Below are 21,774 nucleotides of genomic sequence, written 5' to 3'. Positions count from 1 at the left end.
TGTACTTCAGATCTTCCATTTTGATTTAACTTTGCTCAGGTTACAGCTTTGGACAATTATAGGGACTGTAAGTGTGTGCTTGGGCATGCACACATGGACACACACTCCACAGGTCTGCTGTTAACAAATTCTGTATTATCCTTCGCTTACGCGAGCAAATGTGACCTTCACCTGCCTAAGCAACATATTGTGACCAACATGTGTGATTCTACACACACAAAGTATATCTGTTTACTAAGCATCTCCCTGCACAATTTCCTTGCTGCTTCTAAGTAAGAAACCAGTAAGAAAATTAACAGAATATAAAACTGAAATACACAAAAGTGGAGTGATTTAGGGTGCCGAACATTTCAGCTCATAAAGAATGGAATGCAAAACCATTTTAAAAAATGAAATGCATTTATTTCTCATCCCATGGTGCCAATAAAATGCTCTAGATAGCTTATAAAAATACTGAGACAATAAAGCTTCCATTTAGCACACACAATTTACATGTACAGAAATTACCACACACACACCCCACCCCCAAAAATCACTTCACACTGTCCTGAACTGGAAAACTTGAAACTGGGGCTGCAAAGATTGCTCTGGGGGCTTTAAAAAATAAGCAACTTACGCTGCATTTTAAAAGCAACATTAGTGAGTTTCTCTAGATGAACAAGTCCCTGGGCTGCTGCTTGAGACGGGGCTTCTATGCCTACCACAGCTGATTACTCACTTACAGAGGGGCATTTGATGCGGCATTTCTCCAGTGGAGCTTGAAAGAGGAGGTGGTCCCATGAGGCTAAAGTCAAGGAAAGGCAATGCGGTTTACAGAACGGTTCTATGTTCTACTGTATAAAGGTGACAAATTCAATGAATTGGGCTCAGACATTGCAATACTGGTACAAAGCAAAATACCTCATTACTTTGCCCCCGACATACTGAACTCTCTGAAGCAGAACCCCGGGCACCACTGCCACCGTTACTGGGAGGACAGTGCACTTGACTGGTGCAGAGGTAAGGATTTTGACTGGAGGTGGAAGAGACTAGGAGGGAGTGCAGATGAAGTTCCATGACACTGTGTAGGATTGTGCCAGAGCCCTCATCCTAAGGGAGTAAAAGAGAAGTTGCATCCTTTCTTTACATCCAAGGGTAACTCTGCCTCTACTTACTTTGCAGAGCAATCTTCCCAACCTGGTGCCTTCCACTACAATTTCTACAGCATTCCAAACTACTAGCATTCCAAGCATAGACCATGCTGACTGAGGCTGATAGGAGTAATTCAAGAAGTCTGCGGAGCACCAAGTTGGGGAAAGCTGTAATATAATATACATACTGTAACTTATGCTACTACAATTAACAGTGGGGACAAGATTGGGGTTCCAGTCTTTTATAACCATACCTGGCATGGAAATAAAACAGAAAACATTGTGGGAAAATATTGCAGTTATCACTGATTACACTTAATTTTCTCTTAAATAGAAAGACCAGTTCCTTCTGACCCTTTACCAAAAGAAGAGTCACTGTTTTTCATATAAACAATACAATGCATTATATGCAAAGGAACTGCCACTCCTGTCTCGGGACAGGCGTATCGTGGGAGGAGCTGGTGAAGTCTTCACAACAGAGTGAAGAATCCTTAAAATGCTGGAAGTTCTGTGCAAACCCTTGCTCATCTGAGCTCAGCAAACAATCTGAAACACGCTGCCATGTGGCTCCGATTTCTGAATAAAATTCCCCACCTAGAAATAACCTTGCATGGTATTGCTGGAAAACCTTTACAGGGCTCCTGCAGAGGCTTCTGTACACGATGCGGGAACAGGTGCTCGGACAGGTCGTTGTGACGACATAATGCGCAGCAATGCCGCACCAGTCTCACCCAGTATAACGGCTATATGACACATTAATTTCTTTCAAATCCCTCACCTGTTTCCTTGAGTGCTGTTTCAACCAATAAACTGATGGCAGGTTTTGCCATTGTGAAGCATCACTGCTTAGATCAGCCAGGGTACAGTTCCACCAAGGGCACAATTTTTAAACGCCCATCATGTCGGTGGAAAAGTATCTCCCACTCTAAGCAAAGGGCCCTCGAAAGGCTCGAGTTTCGCTGAATAAGGTTAAATGTGTCCAATCGAGGTAAAATTCATTTTCTTCTCACTAATAAGCCTTATTTTCAACAGAACTGAAGCAAAGACAAACTCAAATGGACTGGGGCCGAAGAGGGTGTTTTCTTAAAAACAAAGCAAAACATTTTCTGCATGACTGACACACAAGTGTTTTTCAGAAAAAATGTGACCTTAAAACAAGCAACTCCTTTGCAAATCAGGCCATACTGCCCTCTTCTGATACACATAGGATATAGTTCCTGACAGAACATTTTAGAAATTGTAGTTTGAAATGAGCTGTCAGCTCTTACGCTTTCAGTTAAGAAAGATATGTGATAAGCTAATTTAGCAGTGGACACTGCTTTAAAACTTCCCAAACGCAACAGAGAATAAAGTACAGTCAGCATTACATTTTGAAAAAGACATCACACATTTCAACAGTTAAATGATATGCAGAGCCCTGAGTTTTCTTTAAAGCTGCTGCAGGAATACCCAGGCAGTTATCTGGATGCAGGACAAATACATGCATACCCTACAATTTTATCCTGCAAAAACGCAATAACTTGTGTTTTTAGAATTCTGGACATAAGCAGTATTCCCAGTATTTGAAGGCTACAATGTTTCACCTTTTGAGAAGACCAAAATACAGCTTAGGGAGATGGGATGGGATTCTATTTCTGTAATACTTTGCCTAAAACAAGAGTAGCTTACAGCGTTTTCTTCATGTTAAATATGCAAACAGCATTATGCAACTTGCTGGCTACTATTTCCAACACTTCTCAGGGCTGGAATCCTACCTACACTATTACTTCAGAACATGTTCCATTAAACACAGTGGGACACAGTCTGACTGCCTTGGGTTGTGCTATAAATGTCATCAAGAAACTAGAGTGGCTTGGACTCCCTTGACATCTTTTCCTTACTATTACTTACTAGGAATGGCAGTTTTCTGGCAATGCTCAGAAATTAGGGCATTTCAGAAGCCAGCTAAGCTTCAGTGGGCAGGGCTTGCCAGTTCTGCACAAACACAAATCAAATGTTTGCATTACTTTCAAGCAGCACCTACTTCATTTCCATTCCTGTATTTCTTTTCTTTTGCATTCCTGTTTTTGTCTTTAGTCTACCCACTGCTTGCCTGAAGTTCTCTCTCCAAACACATAGTTTATGTAAGCACATGGATTCCCCACCCCCAACCTAAAAGCTATAGAGAATCATATATTAATGAAGTTTAACAATTGCAGCTTGCGAAGCTGAAGGGAAGCCCTTTAAGGTACCCCTTTCAATTGCCAATCTAAATTAAACCACGGGGTGATTTTCCAGGAACTTTCTTATTTCAGAATCCTTTTGATGGGCGTGATCGCTTTTGTACACAAGGCTTGCTCTTCTGTTCTTCCGCACATGCAAGCCCCTTTTATTTTCTTCAAGGCTCAAAGCAGACATGCTCTTCCTTTGCCTCCTTGATTTATAAGGGCCAATTATGTTTTCCTGCTCTTCCTTGGTTGCCAATAGCATCTGGACCCCATTTACACTCTTCTGATAAAGCAGCTCTGATTCCTGTGGACTAGAGGAAGACCTCCATTCCTGGGCTTTGCAGGCATAACCCAAGGGAGACTGGCTTACAGAATTATTCGCAGGTAGCTGGATCCAGGCAAGCCCCTCATTTCCTGCATCTTTAAGCCTCCTCGTGCTGCGTCTCACCCTTCTGGATACGCCCTCGAATGAGTCTTCTATGGAGCACTGCAAACTATTCAAGAGTTCAGAATCAGTGTCTGTTTGAGGCATAACAGGAAGTTCTTCCATATTACTTTCAAGAACACAGTTTCCAGGCATTTCAGACTGACAGCCCCCATCACTGGGAAGGTAGCAGGTGAGTCTTTGGCTCCTCCTTGGGAACCTTTTACAGCTTACACCAGCGCTTTCATTCCTTAGCTCCACTGCAGAATTAACTTTGAAGGAGGACTCTCCTTTAGAGTTGTTATTTTTACCAGATCTGTGCAGGTTTGGTAGGCTGGGAACCATCTGCACCTCAGTTTCACTTGAAGAATAGTCATTGCTTGGCAATTGCTCATTTTCATGTAAGGTGTTCTTCATTTTCGCAGGAGAGTTCTTTTCCGCTGAGTCCCAGAGAAGCATCTTTTTCACTTCATAGGCAGCATCCTCTTGAAGCTGTGAGGATGAGCTTGACGTGTCATCTTCCTGAAGAGGATCCAGGCTGGAATGCAGGCAGCTACCGCTCTCTTCACTCCTATGCAATATGTTGTTGCTTTCCACAGTTTCAGGTGTAGGTTTGGTATTCAGGACACCTGAGCTGGAATCATCTAAGAACAAGTTGCAATTGGAAAAGAAACCAAATTACTGGGTATTTGTTCAGAGAACTTCCCACTACTCTGTTATTAGACCTACTGAGCAAAAAAGTTTCCACATGCTTTAACACACAGCATCTTCCACAGACGACCAACACTGGTTGTTTTCCTAAATGTATGGAACAAGATGTGCACATCAATTTAACAGGCTGGATTTTTGATCTCCCATAAAAAATCTCTTCTTCCTTATTTGACTTTTCTTTCGAAAAATCCTGCTTTGCTTCTACCTTCTGTGATTACCCAGTTCTTCCTTAGTTGGTTTGATGCCACACAAGAGGGCCTGGGCAACCTCCAATCAGACTGAATGCTAAGGAAGACTTGGGATTCTTAGAAGCCAAATGTAAAAGCCCAGAAGAAATTTCTAAACTACATTAATATTGCCTAGGCGCAGTAAGATGGCACCTTGTTGATGCAAACAGACCAAGCTGTGTTGAAGCTTGTTGATGGAAACAGGCAATCATGCTTACAGTAGGGGATGCATATTAATTGCATCTACAATGTACTACTGCTTGTGGAAAAGAAAAAAAACAGACTGCAGAGTTACATACCCAGAATGGATGTTTGTGGTTGTGGTGTATTTTGATAAGATGACATAAAGGAGAGCTCTTCTGTCCTCTCTGAAATTGGACTCAAGAGAGGTTTCTTTGACGCTCGCTCTCGCTGCCCATAGAGTGCTTTTTGCTCCTTTTTCCTTCTTCCTCTCTTTCCAAAAGCCTTGTATTTGGCAGCCTAAAAATGTTTAAATGACATCATAAAACACCCTGTTAAGTAAGATTTACTTAATCTTGAGTCAAAGCAGTAAGGGCCTTTTGAAACACTCCCCTTTTCCTGTGGGGATAATCCGCCATTTTCACGGCTGTTTTAGGAAGAACTAGACAGAATACCATTCCCACTCCCATATAACAGAGGAAGGCTAGCTTTGCGTGTAAGTGTGATTTCTAAAAAGAGAAATGTGCACGTGCACTTGTTAATGTCACAGACACCACTCGATCAGCATCCATGACACTAGCACAGGCACCGTTTTTGTGGAAGTCACAGTAGCCAGGAAGGGCACTGGAATTCCCTGCCAATAGGCACTTGTTACTACCATTTTCCAAAAGTGACCACCCCGCCCTCTCCCAGCAATGAAAGCGGTTGCTATGGATTAGTGATGACTGCACAAATCTGAGGAAAACATGTCTAGGAAGGTTTGAAGTGTGGCTTTTAAGACTACCCAGTCCCTGGGAATTTCTTCAGCATAGCTTGTGTGCTGAGGATTTCTCTGTTGCAGAGAATTCTGAAGGGATGCCAAATTCATACAAGATCCTTTCATGATCTATCAGTTGCAGACTAGGAACTGAGATTCTTCCCTTAAATATACGCAGTACTACACTGCAGACTAGCTCTGCTGGGAAAGAATTATAATGGCAGGCAACTTGACATAAGGTATGCCTGCCACTGCCAGCTTTTTCTTCAAATGTTCCTAAGATGAACAGAAAATGCATTCCAAATTTAGGTCACATTCGGGGATAATAGTAATCCAGAATGTTCCTAAACCAATTATGCCCAGTGAGCCATCATAGTGGCACATAGTGGTTTGATTGCTCCTGCCGGGCGGCTCCTGTAAGTAGATGTGGCTAAACAAGCCAGGCACAATATAAGCAGGGCAACAAGCCACTCTGGCAACCCATAGCTTGTTCTAGAGGTCATTTCACCCCAAATAGGCTGCAGTGTTGTTGCAAGTATTTGGACGAGAACTCCATCTAGGGTGAATGGAGCAGATAAGCTGACTGCCAAAAGTTAATCAGATGAAGCAGCTAAACAAGACACTGAACACACCACAAAGGTTCGTGGTCAACACCATATGGTCACAAACCGGTGTATACGAAGTCAGTTGCTGCAATACCTGGATTTCAGCAAGGCCTTTGACAAAGTGCCCCATGATATCCTGGTGGAGAAACTGAGGAGTTTTGGGATACACCAAAGCACTGTCCGGTGGATTAGGGCATAGCTGACTGACCGAAAGCAGAAGGTAACCATTAGCGGGGAATCATCGGGATGGCGGCCAGTAACAAGTGGGGTCCCCCAGGGCTCTGTCCTGGGGCCGATCCTGTTCAATCTTTTCATTAATGACATGGAAGAAGGGGTGAACAGTCTGCTGATCAAATTCGCAGACGACACTAAAACTGGAGCAGTGGCCACAACTGAGGAGCAGGTACTCCAGCTCCAAAAGGATCTGGACAGACTATGGAAGTGGGCAGGAGACAACAGGATGGCGTTCAATGTGGAGAAGTGCAAGGTCTTGCACTGGGGCATAGGAATAGGTGTCATAAGTACAGGTTAGGTGACAAGTGGCTGGAGAGCAGCACTTGAGAAGGGACCTCGGAGTACTGGTTGACTGTAGGTTGAACATGAGTCAGCAGTGTGATGTGGTGGTCAAGAGGGCAAACGCCACCCTTGGTTGCATAGCCAGAAGTGTGGCTTCTAGATCAAGAGAGGTATTACTACCACTCTACATAACTCTAGTGCGCCCGCAACTGGAGTATTGTGCTCAGTTTTGGGCCCCCCATTACAGAAAGGATACAGCCAGGTTGGAGTCAGTGCAGCGCAGGGCCACAAGGTTGGTGGCCAGTTTGCAGGGGATGCCATATGAGGCGAGACTGAGGGAACTGGGTCTCTTCAGCCTGAAGAAGTGGAGACTCAGAGGGGATCTGTTGGCGACACACAGGTATGTGAGGGGATGTCACACGGAGGTGGGTAGAGACCTTTTCTCCCCTGCAGAGGAAGGCAGGACACGCTCCAACAGAGCAAAGCTCAGGGAGCCAAGGTTCCATTTGGATGCCAGGAAGCACTTCCTGACAGTCAGGACCGCGAGGGTGTGGAATGGGCTTCCACGAGAGGTCGTTGAGGCCCCATCGGTGTGGGTGTTCAAGGATAGGCTGGACGTCCACATGGTGGGCATGTCGTGAGCAGAGCCGGCTGGTGCCGGAGGTCAGACTAGATGGCCTGGGAGACCCCTTCTGACTTGCTCTGTTTCTATGTTTCTACCTGCTGTAAAGTTTCACCCACATTTTGAAAACACCGTATTACAATATTTTCATTTTAAATTGTCAGCTAGCTACAGTGCTCGCAGTAGTATAGCTCCCCAACTGAGAATATAATAGCTTTTGCTCAGTAATTTTCACATTAGAAAAGACAAGCACGGATGTTTTACTGTGGAGGGGGAAATGCGTGGTGCATCCATTGATTTAACACTGAACTAGGCAATGGAATGGCCACTGGACACACCACAAAGGTTCGTGGTCAACACCATATGGTCACAAACCGGTGTATATGAAGTCAGTTGCTGCAATATAAACAATGACTCACTGGTGTCTTTTTGGAAGGTTTTGCTGCTTCTTTGGCTTTCTGCAATCGGCCATATACCCGTTTGGAATTCTTAGCTCGCAGTTCAGTTGGTAGGCTAGAATCTTTGCCTTTGCTGACACTCTGTTAAGAAACAACTCAAAGTCATTATGCAAGACCAGAGACTAGTATAGTTCAAAAACATTGTTTTGTAAAAAGGAAAACGAAGCAAAGGATACAAAGAGGAATTGTTATACCAGATAATCTTAGGGAGCAATGCACCACAAAAGGAGGCAGATGCCTCCAAAGGTTTGGGATCTTTTGCTGGGGTTTAATGCACATGGCTAGAAAGAACAAGTCCTAGTGTTGCATTCACATAGACACATGCAGCACTTAGAAAGGGAAGGGAAGTTTGTCTGTCAGAAAAATATAGAGCACACACAAGCTTTCCATAAAGCAAATATTCCAGATGTCTTACGTTCCTTTATCACCAACTCTAAAAATAAAGTAGCCTGTACTAAATAGCTGAGGAACCCTCCTCACCCCACAAAAAAGGATTTTCCTAAATTGCATATCAGAACATTCACAGGAGAAAGAATCTAGCCAAAAATGTTCATAAACACACACAACTCCAGACACCTATCTACTGAAAATGTTAGCTACCGAGGAAGGTTAACCAATTGCTGAAACAACAAGAAACCCACCTTGCTTCTTGCAGAGGACCGAGTTGTTCTCACAGCCACAACCTGGAGGTCAGGAGAACTGCCTTTTGTTTCTAAGAAGGAGATAAAGACTGAGTTTGTAGCCAAAGCTCCGAACCTGTATTAAATCGTGTGTGACTACTGCTAGCTTGCACAGGGGACCATTCCAAAGTTTTTACAGGGAATTCACATTTCCAGAGCCCATGCAGGAATGCCTCTTTGTAGGTGTCTATGACATCTAGGAAATATTGTAAGATAATACACATCTAATCTTGACAAGTCATTGGTATTACCTTGTATTTCCCCATGACTTTTATTTTCAGCATTTATAGTCACACCAGGTACAATCTTAGGTTGATTTGGCACTGGGATAAAGAATTTGCCTCACTGCAACCCAGCAATTCAGAAGGCAAAGTATAACTAGGGTAAATAATAATTCTATATGAATAAAGAGATTGATTGATTGATTTCTGTTAAAATTTTCCAGGCTGTGGTCTTCTGCGCGGATCATGCCTTATCCTCTCACCTCTCTGAAAATGGGTAAATTCTCCAAATAAATAAAATAAATAAATCTTAACTCAGATTACACCAGTGAATTAACTACTTGCACCTTTAAAACAGAAGCTGTGCCCGGCACCAAACTGACAGCTGTGATGTGGAGAATGTTGCAAGCTCTTGGCCCTCACAACATCTGCAATATCAGTGCATGGAGACGCAGAAGCCAACCAAATTACATGTTTATTTTTACTTATTTAAAACTTTTGTATGCTGTCACCACATGCCTTGGCATCTCAGGATGGCTCACAATACATACAATTAAAAACAATAAAATGATCTTTATAAATAACAAATTCAATAAAAATTACATAAGAACAAAAAACCCAAAAACAAAAAGAGCGACTGTTCAACCATGAAATATTAGTTTTTAAAATAGGTTTTTCAAACCTTTTTAACCTGGTGCAGAAAAGAATATAAACTCGGCGCCAGGCGCACCTCTCGAGAGAACACATTCCATAATCTGGATGCCGCATAATATATATGCGCATTCTATAATATGACTGGATGCTGCACTGCCCCTCCTTAGAAAGCAGTTGACATTGGTTCTGGCAGTGATCACGTCATCCCACTCACCTGCATTTGCAGGTGCTAGTGGTCTATTGTGGGACCACGCCAGAAAAAGGCAGCTCCTACAGTGGTGACACTTAACGTATGCCTACAGGATGACAACACGTGTATTGTAAGAACACGAGCTAACTTCACCTTCCAGATCAGAGTTCACGGAATGTTCAGTAGTGGTCACAACCTCTGATGACTCTTGAAGGAGGTCCTATAGCAGGAAAGCGGTATCGCAAACATGTTAAAATAAAATGCAATTCCTGGGGCCCAAAATATCGCAGGAAAGGAGCTAAGCCACATTCTAACTTCAGAGTATAAATACATGAATGTGACATTCACTGGCACGGGAAAAAAATTAAGATGCACTGTCTTGTTTAAACATTATGCCAAGCTATAGTTTGTACAAAACATACTTTTGAATTCAGAAGAGAGTTTGTGGTTCTACGTCAGCCTTCCCCAGCCTGGTTCCTCCCAAAGGCATTGGACTACAATACCTGGAATTTCCCAGCCCAGCGCTAGGTTGGGGAAGGCCATCCTGAATGATCCAGAAAATCACGGTGCAATGCAATACCTGCATGCCTATTAGAAAGAAAGCCCTAAGTTCAGTGGGACTTACTCCTGGGTAAGCAGAATAGGATGGCAGCCTTGCAGTTTCTTCTCCATTTTCTCCGTGTCTGGTTAAGTTTGTTATATTTCCAAAGAGCTGGTACTCAGCTAGTGTATGAGCACTGACAGAATGCCAACCCCAGGTAGCAAAGCCCTGCTCCGAAAAGCTACTCCACGTGCTGCGCACGATACAAAGTCTTACCCAAGAAGGCTATGCAAGCTTCTCCGTGTGAAATCAACAGAAAGAAAATACTGCAGGGAACGACAGATATCCATAAGCCACAACCCGGTTCAGACATCATGAACGTTCTATAAACCCCGAGTAACTGTGAATGACTGGGAGTCTGTGACAACATTTCACACCTGGGAGAAAGGTCAAGTGCATACAGTGCCAAGACCCCAGAACAGTGTGAAGTCGACTTACACTGACATTGCTATGGTCGAAGTTTGGTTGGGAAAACGATTCCATGAGAGAAATTGCATTGGGAGATCTTGTCTCTCTTGATTCCAAGGGACTCAGTGGAGCTTTCTTTTGTCTGCATAATGGAGCTTCCACAGTTACGGACACATCCCAGTCTAGATCTTTGTTGCATGCATTCACCTCAGCGACCGGTCCAGTAAGTCCTTCTAGAATGTTATCTGCATGTAATAAAATTTTAAGTTATATTGACAGATTCTGAAATAGTTTCATGAACTAAATTTTACATTTTATGCCACGTATATACTGTCCAGTAGCAAAAATGCTCGCTGAGCAGCTTATGGACAAACATAAAAACATTATAAATACAAAAGACACCTAGAGACAAAAGCAGCATGCATACAAGAACAGGGCAGGTTGCTCACCTGCAACTGCTGTTCGTTATGTGGCCGTCCCTGCATTCACACACATGGGCTCTGTGACTGTGTGACGCCCACTGTTAAGATTCCAAAGCTGAGTTTTGGTGGAAACTCTTCACCCACCAGTGTCAGTATATATAAGAGAGGTATCCACCCATTCCCACTGCTCACTTCAGATTGAGGTGGTATATGTAAGAGACAGTCTTTCTGGCGACCTGGTCCCAAGCTGTTTAGGGCATGCAGCTCTAAACCAGCCCTTTAAAATGGACCTAAAAATGGACTAGAAGCCAATGCAACAAGTGCATCATGGTCAAACTGCCCCAAACCGATTAGCTCGATGCCACCCACAAAAAGCTAAGGAGCAGCAACTCAGAGGGGGCTAGTGAGGTGCTTCAGACCTTGTTGTAAAGTCCCACAGCTTTTGAGGTCAGAAAGTGCTGCTCTTTCTTCTGCTATTCTTGTATCATCGAGATCCGCCTAAATAAATAAATAAATGAATGAATAACAGTTTTATTCTTCCATTGCTGAATGGCTTTTCATAGATTGTTCAAGTCAGTTCATATGAAGTTGAACCAACAGCTAACCCTTTAATTGAACACTAAAGTTCCATAAGCAATTTATTCTGTATACATTTTCGGAGGAAGAATGTTCCCTGTTCTGCATGCCTTGAGATATTATCTGAACATCACACCGTGGCCTTTAAAACACCATTGCTGGAAGCAGGCAGGGAGCTACTGCAGAAGCAACAGCTTTAGTGGAGTGCCCCCACCTGTCTAAAAGATCCCAGTTGATATCCCATTGAGGTAACTATCCTGCTTGGCTTCAATCACCTCATGAAAGGAGGTGAATATAATTCCCATGCTGTACCTACTGGTTCAGCATTTGTCCTCAAGCCATCCTCAAGGCAAAGTCACCAGCGGCCAGAGGCATCTGCCTATCTTGCGTTCACACAGCGAACTAGCTGAAAATAATCTGGGCCAGAATTTACCCATTTGGTTCTTGCTTGCCTAAGCAGGAAGACTGGGGGAAGGCAGTGGAGAGACACAGAGGTGGTCACCTTCAGAAGATATGTTCAACCAACAAGTTACTTCATGCAAAATAACTGTCCAACACCTTTATGGATGCTTATAATGCTGGAAGCACCAAACAGAATGAAAAATCACCCCAAACGGAATGATTCCATAAGTGAACTGCCCAAAGCTACGTTGGCATCTTCCCTATTTTTTTCAAACAGTTTTTCCTGCCCGTCCCAACCTTACATGAGAGTGTATGCCACATACGTATAACATACCAACCTTCATACATTCTGCTGACTTTACTGGTGTTTTCTTCAAAACAGAACGAAGAGAACTAGAAGGCAAGCCACCCTTCTGCACAGGAGTAAAGGGTGGCTTGGTTTCATCAAATATTTCTAACCTCTGCTTTTCTGCAAATCTAACTTTCTTACAGCTGTGTTGAGCTGTAGTGTCGATGCTTAACTCTGCAACAATGGTATGTGAAAATCGTATACCTTCAAAATACACACAAAGAAAAGGAAGTTAGGAAGCTCACAGTGTAACAGTATTTGTATCAGGGTACATATTGCTTCTGCATATACATGCGTAAAACCCACTGAGTTAAATACAATGTATTTTCAGGGAAGTGCTCACAGGAAAGGAGCCTCAGTGTCTTTATTTAAAATATTTTCCAATGCTAAAATAAAGGCAATCCTTTCCATTGCATACGTTAAAATGCAGTGTTAACATGAACAGTTCCTCTACAATAAGGTAACAGAATTATTAAATCAAAAAACTGTAATAAACCAAGTGCTCACAAATGTAACTAGTATATCAAATTGGGATACAGAGCAAATTGAAGCTGCATTTTCTAGTAGGGCTGGTTGACTCCTAGAAGAAAGCTGTCCCTTCAGAGCACTTGGCATGTGCAAGTCAGAGGATTATGCTGTAGCCCCCCGTTCAGGACTGCTGGTTTTCTGCCCTCTGGAAAAAGACCATGAACAGAAGACTGCCCGTACATGCATCAGTGTGCATGTGAAACACAGACGGCAAGGAAAAGAGGTTCTAATCCTATTTTCTTTAGAAATACTTTTCACTGTGGAAGAAGCTGGAAGGTAAAGGAGGAAAAAGTGGGGAATCCCTTGATTTTTCAATACAGCAATCCTCATTGACATGATCAAACTTAATTTTTCTGCTGCCAGCACTGCATTGAGCAGGACAGCAACCCCGGAAGAGACTGGAATAATACAGGAGTAGTTTTAAATGCTTTTCCCGAGGTGTTTTGGTGTGCACTTTTAATCTACTATAGTTTATCATCACCATCATCACCACCACCCTTATACCCAACCCCCACCCCAATTTCCTCACAAGCTTTACTGCAACCTTTCAGATTATTCCTTACATCAGCTTCAATGTTTTAGCACTTCTATATTTTAATTAATTAGAAGCACTTGTTCAACCTCAGCTATGCACTCCATTAAGATTCAGACAACACCCTTTGAATACATCATCAGTGCAATTTACCTTAAGTTAGTCCTTCCAGGTCAGCCTCCCCCAAGCTATTACTCTGCAGATGTGGTGGCTACAACACCTGGACGTTGCAGCCCAGGACATCTGTAACAGCACCAGGTAGGGGGAGGTTGAAGGAGGTCATATTTGGTGCCTTAAACACCTACAATTTCTAATTCGTGTCCTTAAAATGTGAGCTATGACCTTTGATCTATTTTAACAAAATCACAGACAAGGACGTGCTTATGTATTTGTACAAACAAAGCCACAAAAACACATAATCCAACTGAACATCAGGAAGAACTTCCTGTCAGAGCAGTATGACCATGGTGCCAATTATCTAAAGAGACTGTGGGCTTTCGCCCACCAGAGGTATTCAACTGGACAGCCATCTGAGTGGGATACTTTAACTGGAGTCCTACGTCGAACAGGTAGCTGGGTCCAATGGCCCTCTGGCCCTTTCCAGCTCTACTGTTCTATGACAATTCTTACCATGTTCAGCCTTTGATATGTTCCTACTTGGAGTCATGTCCAAAGGCGTATATCCAGATTCTACAGCCCTTGCTAGAAAAGCTGGATCTGCCTAGGAAGAGCAATAATCATCTATTAGGGCAATGTAAAAGTCTATTTTCGAACAAAATACCATTTTAGTTAACATGACTGACCATCTCCAAAATGATGGGAAACTCATTCAAAATACAGAGAACAGAAAAAGCAAGGTGCAGTGGAGGAGACAGAATGAAGCTGGAAAATGTTTGGGAGACAAACTACAGGGAGCCTGCTGGAGCACCATCCCACCTGCTTGTTGTAATGAGGTCCTAAGAGGAAGGTTGGAAGAAAACTGGAAAAGGAGACACGAGAAATAGTATGTCCTCTGGAGAATAACTGAGTCCCGCAGGGGTGTCATAAGGGAAAAGAGCTGGAATTGGGCATTGTCATCAAGCCCAACAATAAAGGGGTTAGGGAAGAAGAGTTTTAACACTCCGTGACAAACCCCAGAAATATAGCTGTGAAGTGCTAGAGCAGCAAAGTCCAGGAGTATGGTTTCAGAACTTCTTTGAAAGCCAAATGCACATAGTTCATGCTCTTCCCGCACCCAAAGCTATTTAGCAAAGCTATTTTAGCTCTTTGTTGAAAAAAAGGAAACAGTAGCCTGGGAGCAATCTGCTTTTTTCTTGGCTAGTTGTGTTTTTAGTTGCATTCTAAGCAAGAAGAATTAGTTTCACTTTCAGCTATTTGGAACGGAAAGAGAAAGTTTTAATTTGTATCAATACATGCTGAAAATCAGAATGCTTTGAAGAAACAAATATTTTGTGGACAAATATTTATGTATTCAGGGGGAAAGAGTTGGATATTTCCAAACCAAGCTCTGAAATATTGTATGCAGGAGTAAGCCCCAATGCAACAGCAAATACACAGCCGAGTTTTATGCAGGGTATAAAAGACAAGTTTAATTCCTTTTCAAATATTTCCTTAATGCTGATCACTGACTTGACTATTCCAGCCATATGGGCCTGAGGCTTCTAACAATACCTTCAATTTTCATGAAGGGCCCAGATGGCAAGGTAATTTAGAAACATAGAAACAGAATGAGTCAGAAGGGGCCTCCTGGGCCATCTAGTGTGACCCCTGGCTCCAGCCGGCTCTACTCATGGCATGCCCACCGTGTGCCTCCAATTCAGCCACACAGAAATAATACCTTAGAAACAGCAACTGAACCAATAAAAAGTTTATTCGATGGAGGGACAACGTTCTGCAGCGGGATATCAGCCAATGGTCTCTCTCCAGTGATGGATTTAGGATCCAGGCTTTCCTCAGAAACACCCCTCTTATGCTTGGATGGCCACACATAGTCCAGCTTAGATTGTTCATGTACTCTGGTATAAGCTTCATTAGCTATATTTAATACATTAATAAACACACACCTTAGTAGAATATACAAGGTCACCGTATCACACACAGCAGTTCCAATGTTCTCATTCCCAGCCCCAGGCATCATTTAAGGCAAAAGCAGTGAGATTCTAGCAGAGATACTAGAGAAAACATACTGGAAACCATTCTAGAATTATTCAATACGAATTTCAGATGGGAAGGTGCATTGTTGTAAAATTCTTTGTTAAATGTAAATAGAGCAATGGTAACATAGCTGGAGATGGACGTTGCTTACTTACCGGAGTTGGATACATGGGTTGCTTTTTCCTCAGTTTCTTCAAGTGGCTTAAAGGATGATTGGAAAGCAGCTATTTTATCCTTCAGAAATGTGCTCCTCTGGTTAAAAGGACTGGTCTGCTCAAAAACACCGTGAAACACCAAATTTCCAAAAATTTCAAGAAGCAACATTATAGGTCTCATTAAAAAAAGAAGAAAAAGAAAGGACCACCTCACAGAGGGATTTTATTGAGTCTTATCATACTATATGGGAAAACAGTTGTTGGGTATTACCTTCTAGTTTAGTTTCAATACAAATGTGTAGTGTATCCATTTGGAGCTATTACCTACCGAAGACTAGTTTACACATTCTTACGTTTATCACAGACAATAACAAATGCCAAGATTTTAAGCATTGGTTATTCATTTCCAGGTGAACATAAAAAGCTCACCTGCACAAATACTACTGGAAGTTGTATTTTAAAAACCCCCTACAAACCCTACTTTCCTTTTCATCTTCCATACACATATACATTTAAATAATTGTGCTTTAGTGCACTTTGACACAGATTAGACAATCTTACATGTAAAGATTTTGTAACCATTCCACTTAAAAGGTGCTGGCATGCTCTCCCGTTCCTCCATATAACTAAAGAGCGTCTTTCATAGTTGTTCGTGTGAGTGCAGACAAAAGTGAATGTGCGGACAGTGTTCCACCATTGCACCACCATTGGCAACAGCAGCTCACAAGGACACCCACACACCCACACACACAAAGCGTGCTGAGATTCTGGAGGCGTACATAGCATATTTTCAATTGGCATCACTGCTATCAAGAAAGTTTGGCATTCTGAAAGCTGTAGATGACTAGCTGTCAGCATATCACAGACAGTTCTTTAGGATGCACAGAAATCTTTAAAAAACTGATTGTTCCTGTATACAAGCCTTTTTTCCCAAGTAAAAGAAATTCATCATAATGGTAAGCACTTGGGCACTTTGCCACTTGATAAATTAAGTGTTCCTTTTTCCTATGCATTCAAAATGCTTCATGTACATTCTCAGCAGTACTTATGTAAACCATAGAAGAAATATTATCCCTGCACCCTGAGATCTGAATTTGAGACTTCTAGCCAATGACCTCAAGTGTTCTCACCAGCTTGACACCATTGAAATTGTTATTCCAGTGGAAGACCCAAGCAACTGCACACTGTGGCTCAATGAGCAGCAAGATATCTCATTGTTTTTTGAGTGTCTGCAAAGTTCCATGAGACAGGAAAGAGACCCCTCCCTATGAAATTGAACAGAGGGCAGGCACTGCCGTTTAATATCACAGACAAGAAACACCTCTCCGCACTGGTAGAGGCAGGGTCAACAAAGAGCAAAACCACTGAAAGCCACCCAAATTACTTACTAATTTAAGTTTGCTCAATCAAATACTCTGTGTCACTGAAACATTAACTACTTCACATCATTTCCACCTGCAAGCCAGGCTTCAGAACTGGATACATTTTACTGCATATCCATATTCAAAGTTAGAACACGCCTACCTGTGTGAGTGTATCTTGCTTGTTTATTCTCTTTTGCAAAGCCATGTGTCGGATAAGAGAATTGTTTTCTGGAGAGCCCCGCAATCCTATCGTAGATCGCCGCCTAAATTTTTTTAACAAGTTCTTGGATTCCTCTAAAACAAAAAGCAATCAATACTGAATGTTCAAGGAAGCCAAACAGAAAGGCCAGCCTCCAAGTAAATGTTCAAAGCAAACCAATTTGCACAGCTGCTTAAGATCTGAAAGATGCCCTTCATTACAAAAAATAAAATATTTGACACCCTAATCTCAGCCTACTACATTTTTATGAAACCCAAATTATTTTGCTTCAGAAGAAAAACTAGCATTTACAATTAAACTGGTTCACATGTAATGGCAACAGAGAGCATCATGCGTTCATGTCATGCACAAACCCTGAAATATAATTTGACCCAGAATTCATGTGGGTCAAAGAATCCTACCCCCCCTCCGATATGAGGTCTTAACAGTGAGTTAACACTGAGATCTGGAGGTGTTTGGAGTACCTCCAAAGTGCAGCCCCGAACCAAGAACACCGTTTCCCAACAGAAAGCTCATCAAGAGGCCTTGTGGCTTGTGAGGAATGTCTGTTACAACATACTACATACATGTAAAAAGATACATGCTCACAGTTTAGCATTACAATAGTCATTCTGGTGTGTAAACTATACAAAATACTTGATACAAGAGAGAACAATTTACCCAAAAAAAATCTTCTCAACACCTTTACCTTGTTTAGTAAAAGACTAAGGTACATTCAAATACTTTGGTCACCTAATGAGAAGGAATGAGTCACTGGAGAAGAGCCTAATGCTGGGAACGATTGAGGGGAAAAGGAGAAAGGGACGGCAGAGGCTGAGGTGGCTGGATGGAGTCACTGAAGATAGTGGAGGACAGGAAGGCCTGGAGGAATGTTGTCCATGGGTCAGACATGACCTCACGACTAACAACAACACATGGTACACCAGCTGCTACAAGAACTGAGAAGTTACCTGAAACCATAGCTTTGTCAGTGGTTCTTTCACAGATCGGTTCTGCTTCCAATACGCTCTTGGAAGGAGTCAGAGAATTTGCATTCCGCATGATGGTGGGCTGATCCCTTATCAGAGCGCTTCCTGAACTGCTCAGCATCTTTGAGAACAAGAGAGCATTTGCTGATGTGTTTGGTGTCAGGGCACTAGATGAGCAGCTTCCAGAGCAACCATCCTCCTCCATTGCACAGGTGATGTCATTTCCATGCCCCAAATAGAAGTTGCATTGCACATCTGGACATTCAGAAAGTATTTTCTTATTACTCTGGTTTTCCATTGGGAATCTCTTTGCTGCTTTTGATTAATTAGGATACGAATCATTCCCTCGTTAGGAACAGCAATTCTGCCACCAGTCCCAAATGCCGACGGTAAGACAACATAGAGCTGTTCTGCTTTTAAAAGAAAAGCAACCTGTCAGTTAACATGCCATGATACTGCATAACACTGTACAGCCAAGCTCATAACAAGGTCACAGCTGAAATGCAGCCCCCCCCCACCCCAAACTCTTCCAAAATAGAAGCTGGCCCTCAGGTTGAAAGCAGTTCAACCTCCTGTTTTAGAAGGATGAGATATGGAGGAAAGCAGATAAAAATAAAGATTCATGGGAAGAAGGATCCATAATCCACAGTGGACAATGACTGTGGATATCCACAATAACTGAAATAACACAAAAAGTTGTGGACTCTTACAATTTTAACTACTGTACAAAGAATGCATTTTCCTTCTTTTTAACTCATCCCATATTGTGGGGTGATTGTAGTACACTCAGGTGCACATTTGAATACTGTGATTTACACATGTATAGTCCTACAGGTTCATTCTTTTACAACACAGTCACAGACAGGAAAAAAATGGCTCCAAATTTCAGCTTCCTACCTTTTATGAGTCATATATAAACACATGCCACAGGTAAGGCTGGCTGGTGACTTTGTGTCCCCAAAAAGGCACAAAAGCATAGCTCATTTGAGATGATTTTGGTCTCACAATAAAAGCTAAGATTCTAAGAGAAAACCTCCCCTCCATCAAGCATATTTTCAGGAAGAATTAAAACATAAATTATTTAGATAAATTACTTACATAAATAATATGTTGGGATTGCTTAAAGGTTCTTTAATTAAATATGATTGCTTACCATTCCAAAATGTAAGAGAATCTTGCCCAGCTGAGTCAAATTGCAGTAGCTTTATTTTTAGACCAAATTTCCCTGAACTCCACCACAATCAACTCTTCATGAATAAGAAGAGATGCTGCATAGCAATCATGCTCTGCCTTCAACTCCTCATACTTCTGGGATGATTGAGGATGCTTCCAAAGGACTATTTGCTGACATACCCAGTAATCAGGCATAACATATTATATAACATAGGAACCTAACGTGTGCTCATAAATTTATAATGTCTAGTTTATTAAAATTAAATAATTTTAGAGAATAAAAGAGAATTATTAATTTACTGAGATTCCTTTAATTTTCAAAATTTCAATAGTTTTACCATCCAAGCAAGTTATACAGAATATTTTAAGTTCATAGAGTACGGAAATCACTTTGATCTGGAAAGAGTGCTAAAAATATGTGCATTTGTTTAAGAGCTTAGCCAAGGGAATGCTAAAGGGCAGAGGGGAGATGTATCAGATGTGGATTAGAGGACTAGGCTGCTTATGTAGATATATAATGCATGCTTTGGGGGGACAACTGGCAAGACCTTGCTTTTGGGCACGCACCCCCATTGTTCTCTGCTTTGTTCTTTAGTGCGCTAGAATAAAGCTTGATCTCTGCTCCTAGTTTCTAGACTCTTAACTGGTATGAGTCTGGGGTCCCTCAGATTTGTACTGCTCGTTCTGGCAACAATCCCTACCTTTTTAAATATTGCTATTAATGCCAGGTCTCTAACGGAGGCAAGCCAGACCAGTACCCGCATCCTCAGCATCGCATTACAGCTGGATGACTGATAATCCCTAATCTGGATGGAGAATAATACCTTGATCTCTCACGGGAGGCGGCAGAGTATGCAGGCACTAACAATCCAGACCTCCAAGCTGAAACTCACTGCAGCATGTGCAGGTCCAGCCTGCGCTATTTACTCAACGATAAAACGAGCTGATCTCAAAAAGCTTACTCCCTTGCAGGTTGTGCAACTCCAGCTATTGCAGCTATTCCTCTTGGTTGCCATTTCTTAAGAGTCGCAGAGCTGGAAAGGGCCATGAAGGCCATCGCGTCCAACCCCCTCCCGCCCCCGCCGTTGCAGGGCACTAATTTGCACCATCCACCAAGTCCAATGCGACGGTCAGTGCGCAAGGGACAGCAACCTCCAATGCAAAAAGCGCGCAAACTCTACGCATCCTTAGCCGGGGCGGGGGGACCGATCCTACGAGGTCCACTCGCTGAATGCCGCGAGTTGCAGCGCTTTTGGAGCCGAAGCATGCATAAGATTACTCACCAAGGCTTCAAGGCTCTGCGGGTTTAGACGGCACCAAGTCCGACAACCCAAGCGTCTCTCCTGGGGTTTGCAGGTCTTTCCCTGCCCAGACGTGCCCAGGATGGTGCCCTCGGGCTCTATTCCTTTTGCACGTGTAACCGGGGTCCCCGCCTACTGAACGCGCGCGGTACTTACTTCAGAGTAAACAAGCTTCCCCCTCGACAAACGAGACACACATGGGGCGGACCAGCACTCCCACCAACCCCAGCCAGCTTGGCACACGGGGGCTGTGATGCGCAGCGCCCCGGGTCTACACCGCCCCACACGGACGCGCAGCACGCCCTACTCCGGGTTCGTTACTCCGTTGTTACCCCGGAGCAGAACCGCGGAATTACGAGGGGGGATCAAGCAGGGGCAGCCACCCCATTCTTTGCCCCCTCCCCGGCGAAGGGCAACGGCAGCCACCCTTCACGCACTGCCGCTAGCTCCCCGGCCCGGGCGAGAGCGACTCGCTGACACCGCGCGCTCCTACAACCGCCCCGCTTTTTCCTCGCGCCGCCTGTTCAAAACTGCCTTCTCACTGCCCCGCAACCCCCAGATCCCTCCGCTCCGCCATGCCCTCCCGAAGGGACTCCTTTTCTCTCCGTCCTCGGGTTCCATCCCCTCTTCAGCCTCAGGTTACCGACGCTGCCTGGACATTGTGGCCTCACAGTTCGCAAACGAAAGGAGCCCTTCTCCGTATCGCAGGACTACTTTTTCACGCCCTTTTTCTTTTCCCGTCTCTGTCTGGCGGAAGGATAAACGTCTTTGCAAAACAAACATTGATTAAAAGAACACGTGATGTGAGCTTTCCAATCGGGGCCCGAGCTCACTTTCCTAGGTTTGAAAAAAAAGATAAGGACTCCTGCCTCGGGCTCCGCACCACGCTCTCGGAAAGCGTGACCTGATAGGCTCCTGATTAAAACCCCTCCCTAAAGGCGAGCAGCCCATATAAAGGCATGCCTGCCTGAGCCGAGAAGACCCGCCCATCGCGTTAACTAGGTCTCCTATTGGTCCAAGGGGGAGGCGGAGAAAATCT

At 43.3% G+C, this 21,774-nt stretch overlaps 1 protein-coding gene across 4 annotated transcripts; it reads right to left on the bottom strand.

The window, feature by feature from the left end:
• Positions 1-404: 404 nt before the first annotated feature.
• CDCA2 (cell division cycle associated 2) lies at positions 405-21,468 on the bottom strand. Of its 4 annotated transcripts, none has more exons than XM_044437478.1 (14): positions 19,415-21,468; positions 18,244-18,674; positions 17,234-17,367; positions 15,710-15,824; positions 15,238-15,434; positions 14,031-14,121; positions 12,330-12,544; positions 11,433-11,511; positions 10,622-10,836; positions 9,736-9,802; positions 8,479-8,549; positions 7,799-7,918; positions 4,999-5,179; positions 405-4,405 (listed from the first exon to the last, which is right to left on the bottom strand). In XM_044437478.1, the coding sequence occupies exons 2-14, from the start codon at positions 18,557-18,559 to the stop codon at positions 3,384-3,386; spliced, it is 2,823 nt and encodes a 940-aa protein (XP_044293413.1). In that variant the 5' UTR covers positions 18,560-18,674; positions 19,415-21,468; the 3' UTR covers positions 405-3,383. The 4 variants fall into 4 exon arrangements, with proteins under 4 accessions (XP_044293413.1, XP_044293414.1, XP_044293415.1 ...); XM_044437479.1 differs by having other exon boundaries at positions 18,244-18,671; XM_044437480.1 differs by having other exon boundaries at positions 18,244-18,671; positions 21,379-21,468.
• Positions 21,469-21,774: the final 306 nt, after the last annotated feature.

This window comes from Varanus komodoensis, unplaced genomic scaffold (genome assembly GCF_004798865.1).
Source record: "Varanus komodoensis strain SLA01 unplaced genomic scaffold, ASM479886v1 scaffold30, whole genome shotgun sequence".
NCBI classification, from domain to species: Eukaryota; Metazoa; Chordata; class Lepidosauria; order Squamata; family Varanidae; genus Varanus; species Varanus komodoensis.
This window is presented reverse-complemented; position numbering and strand designations above follow the sequence as displayed.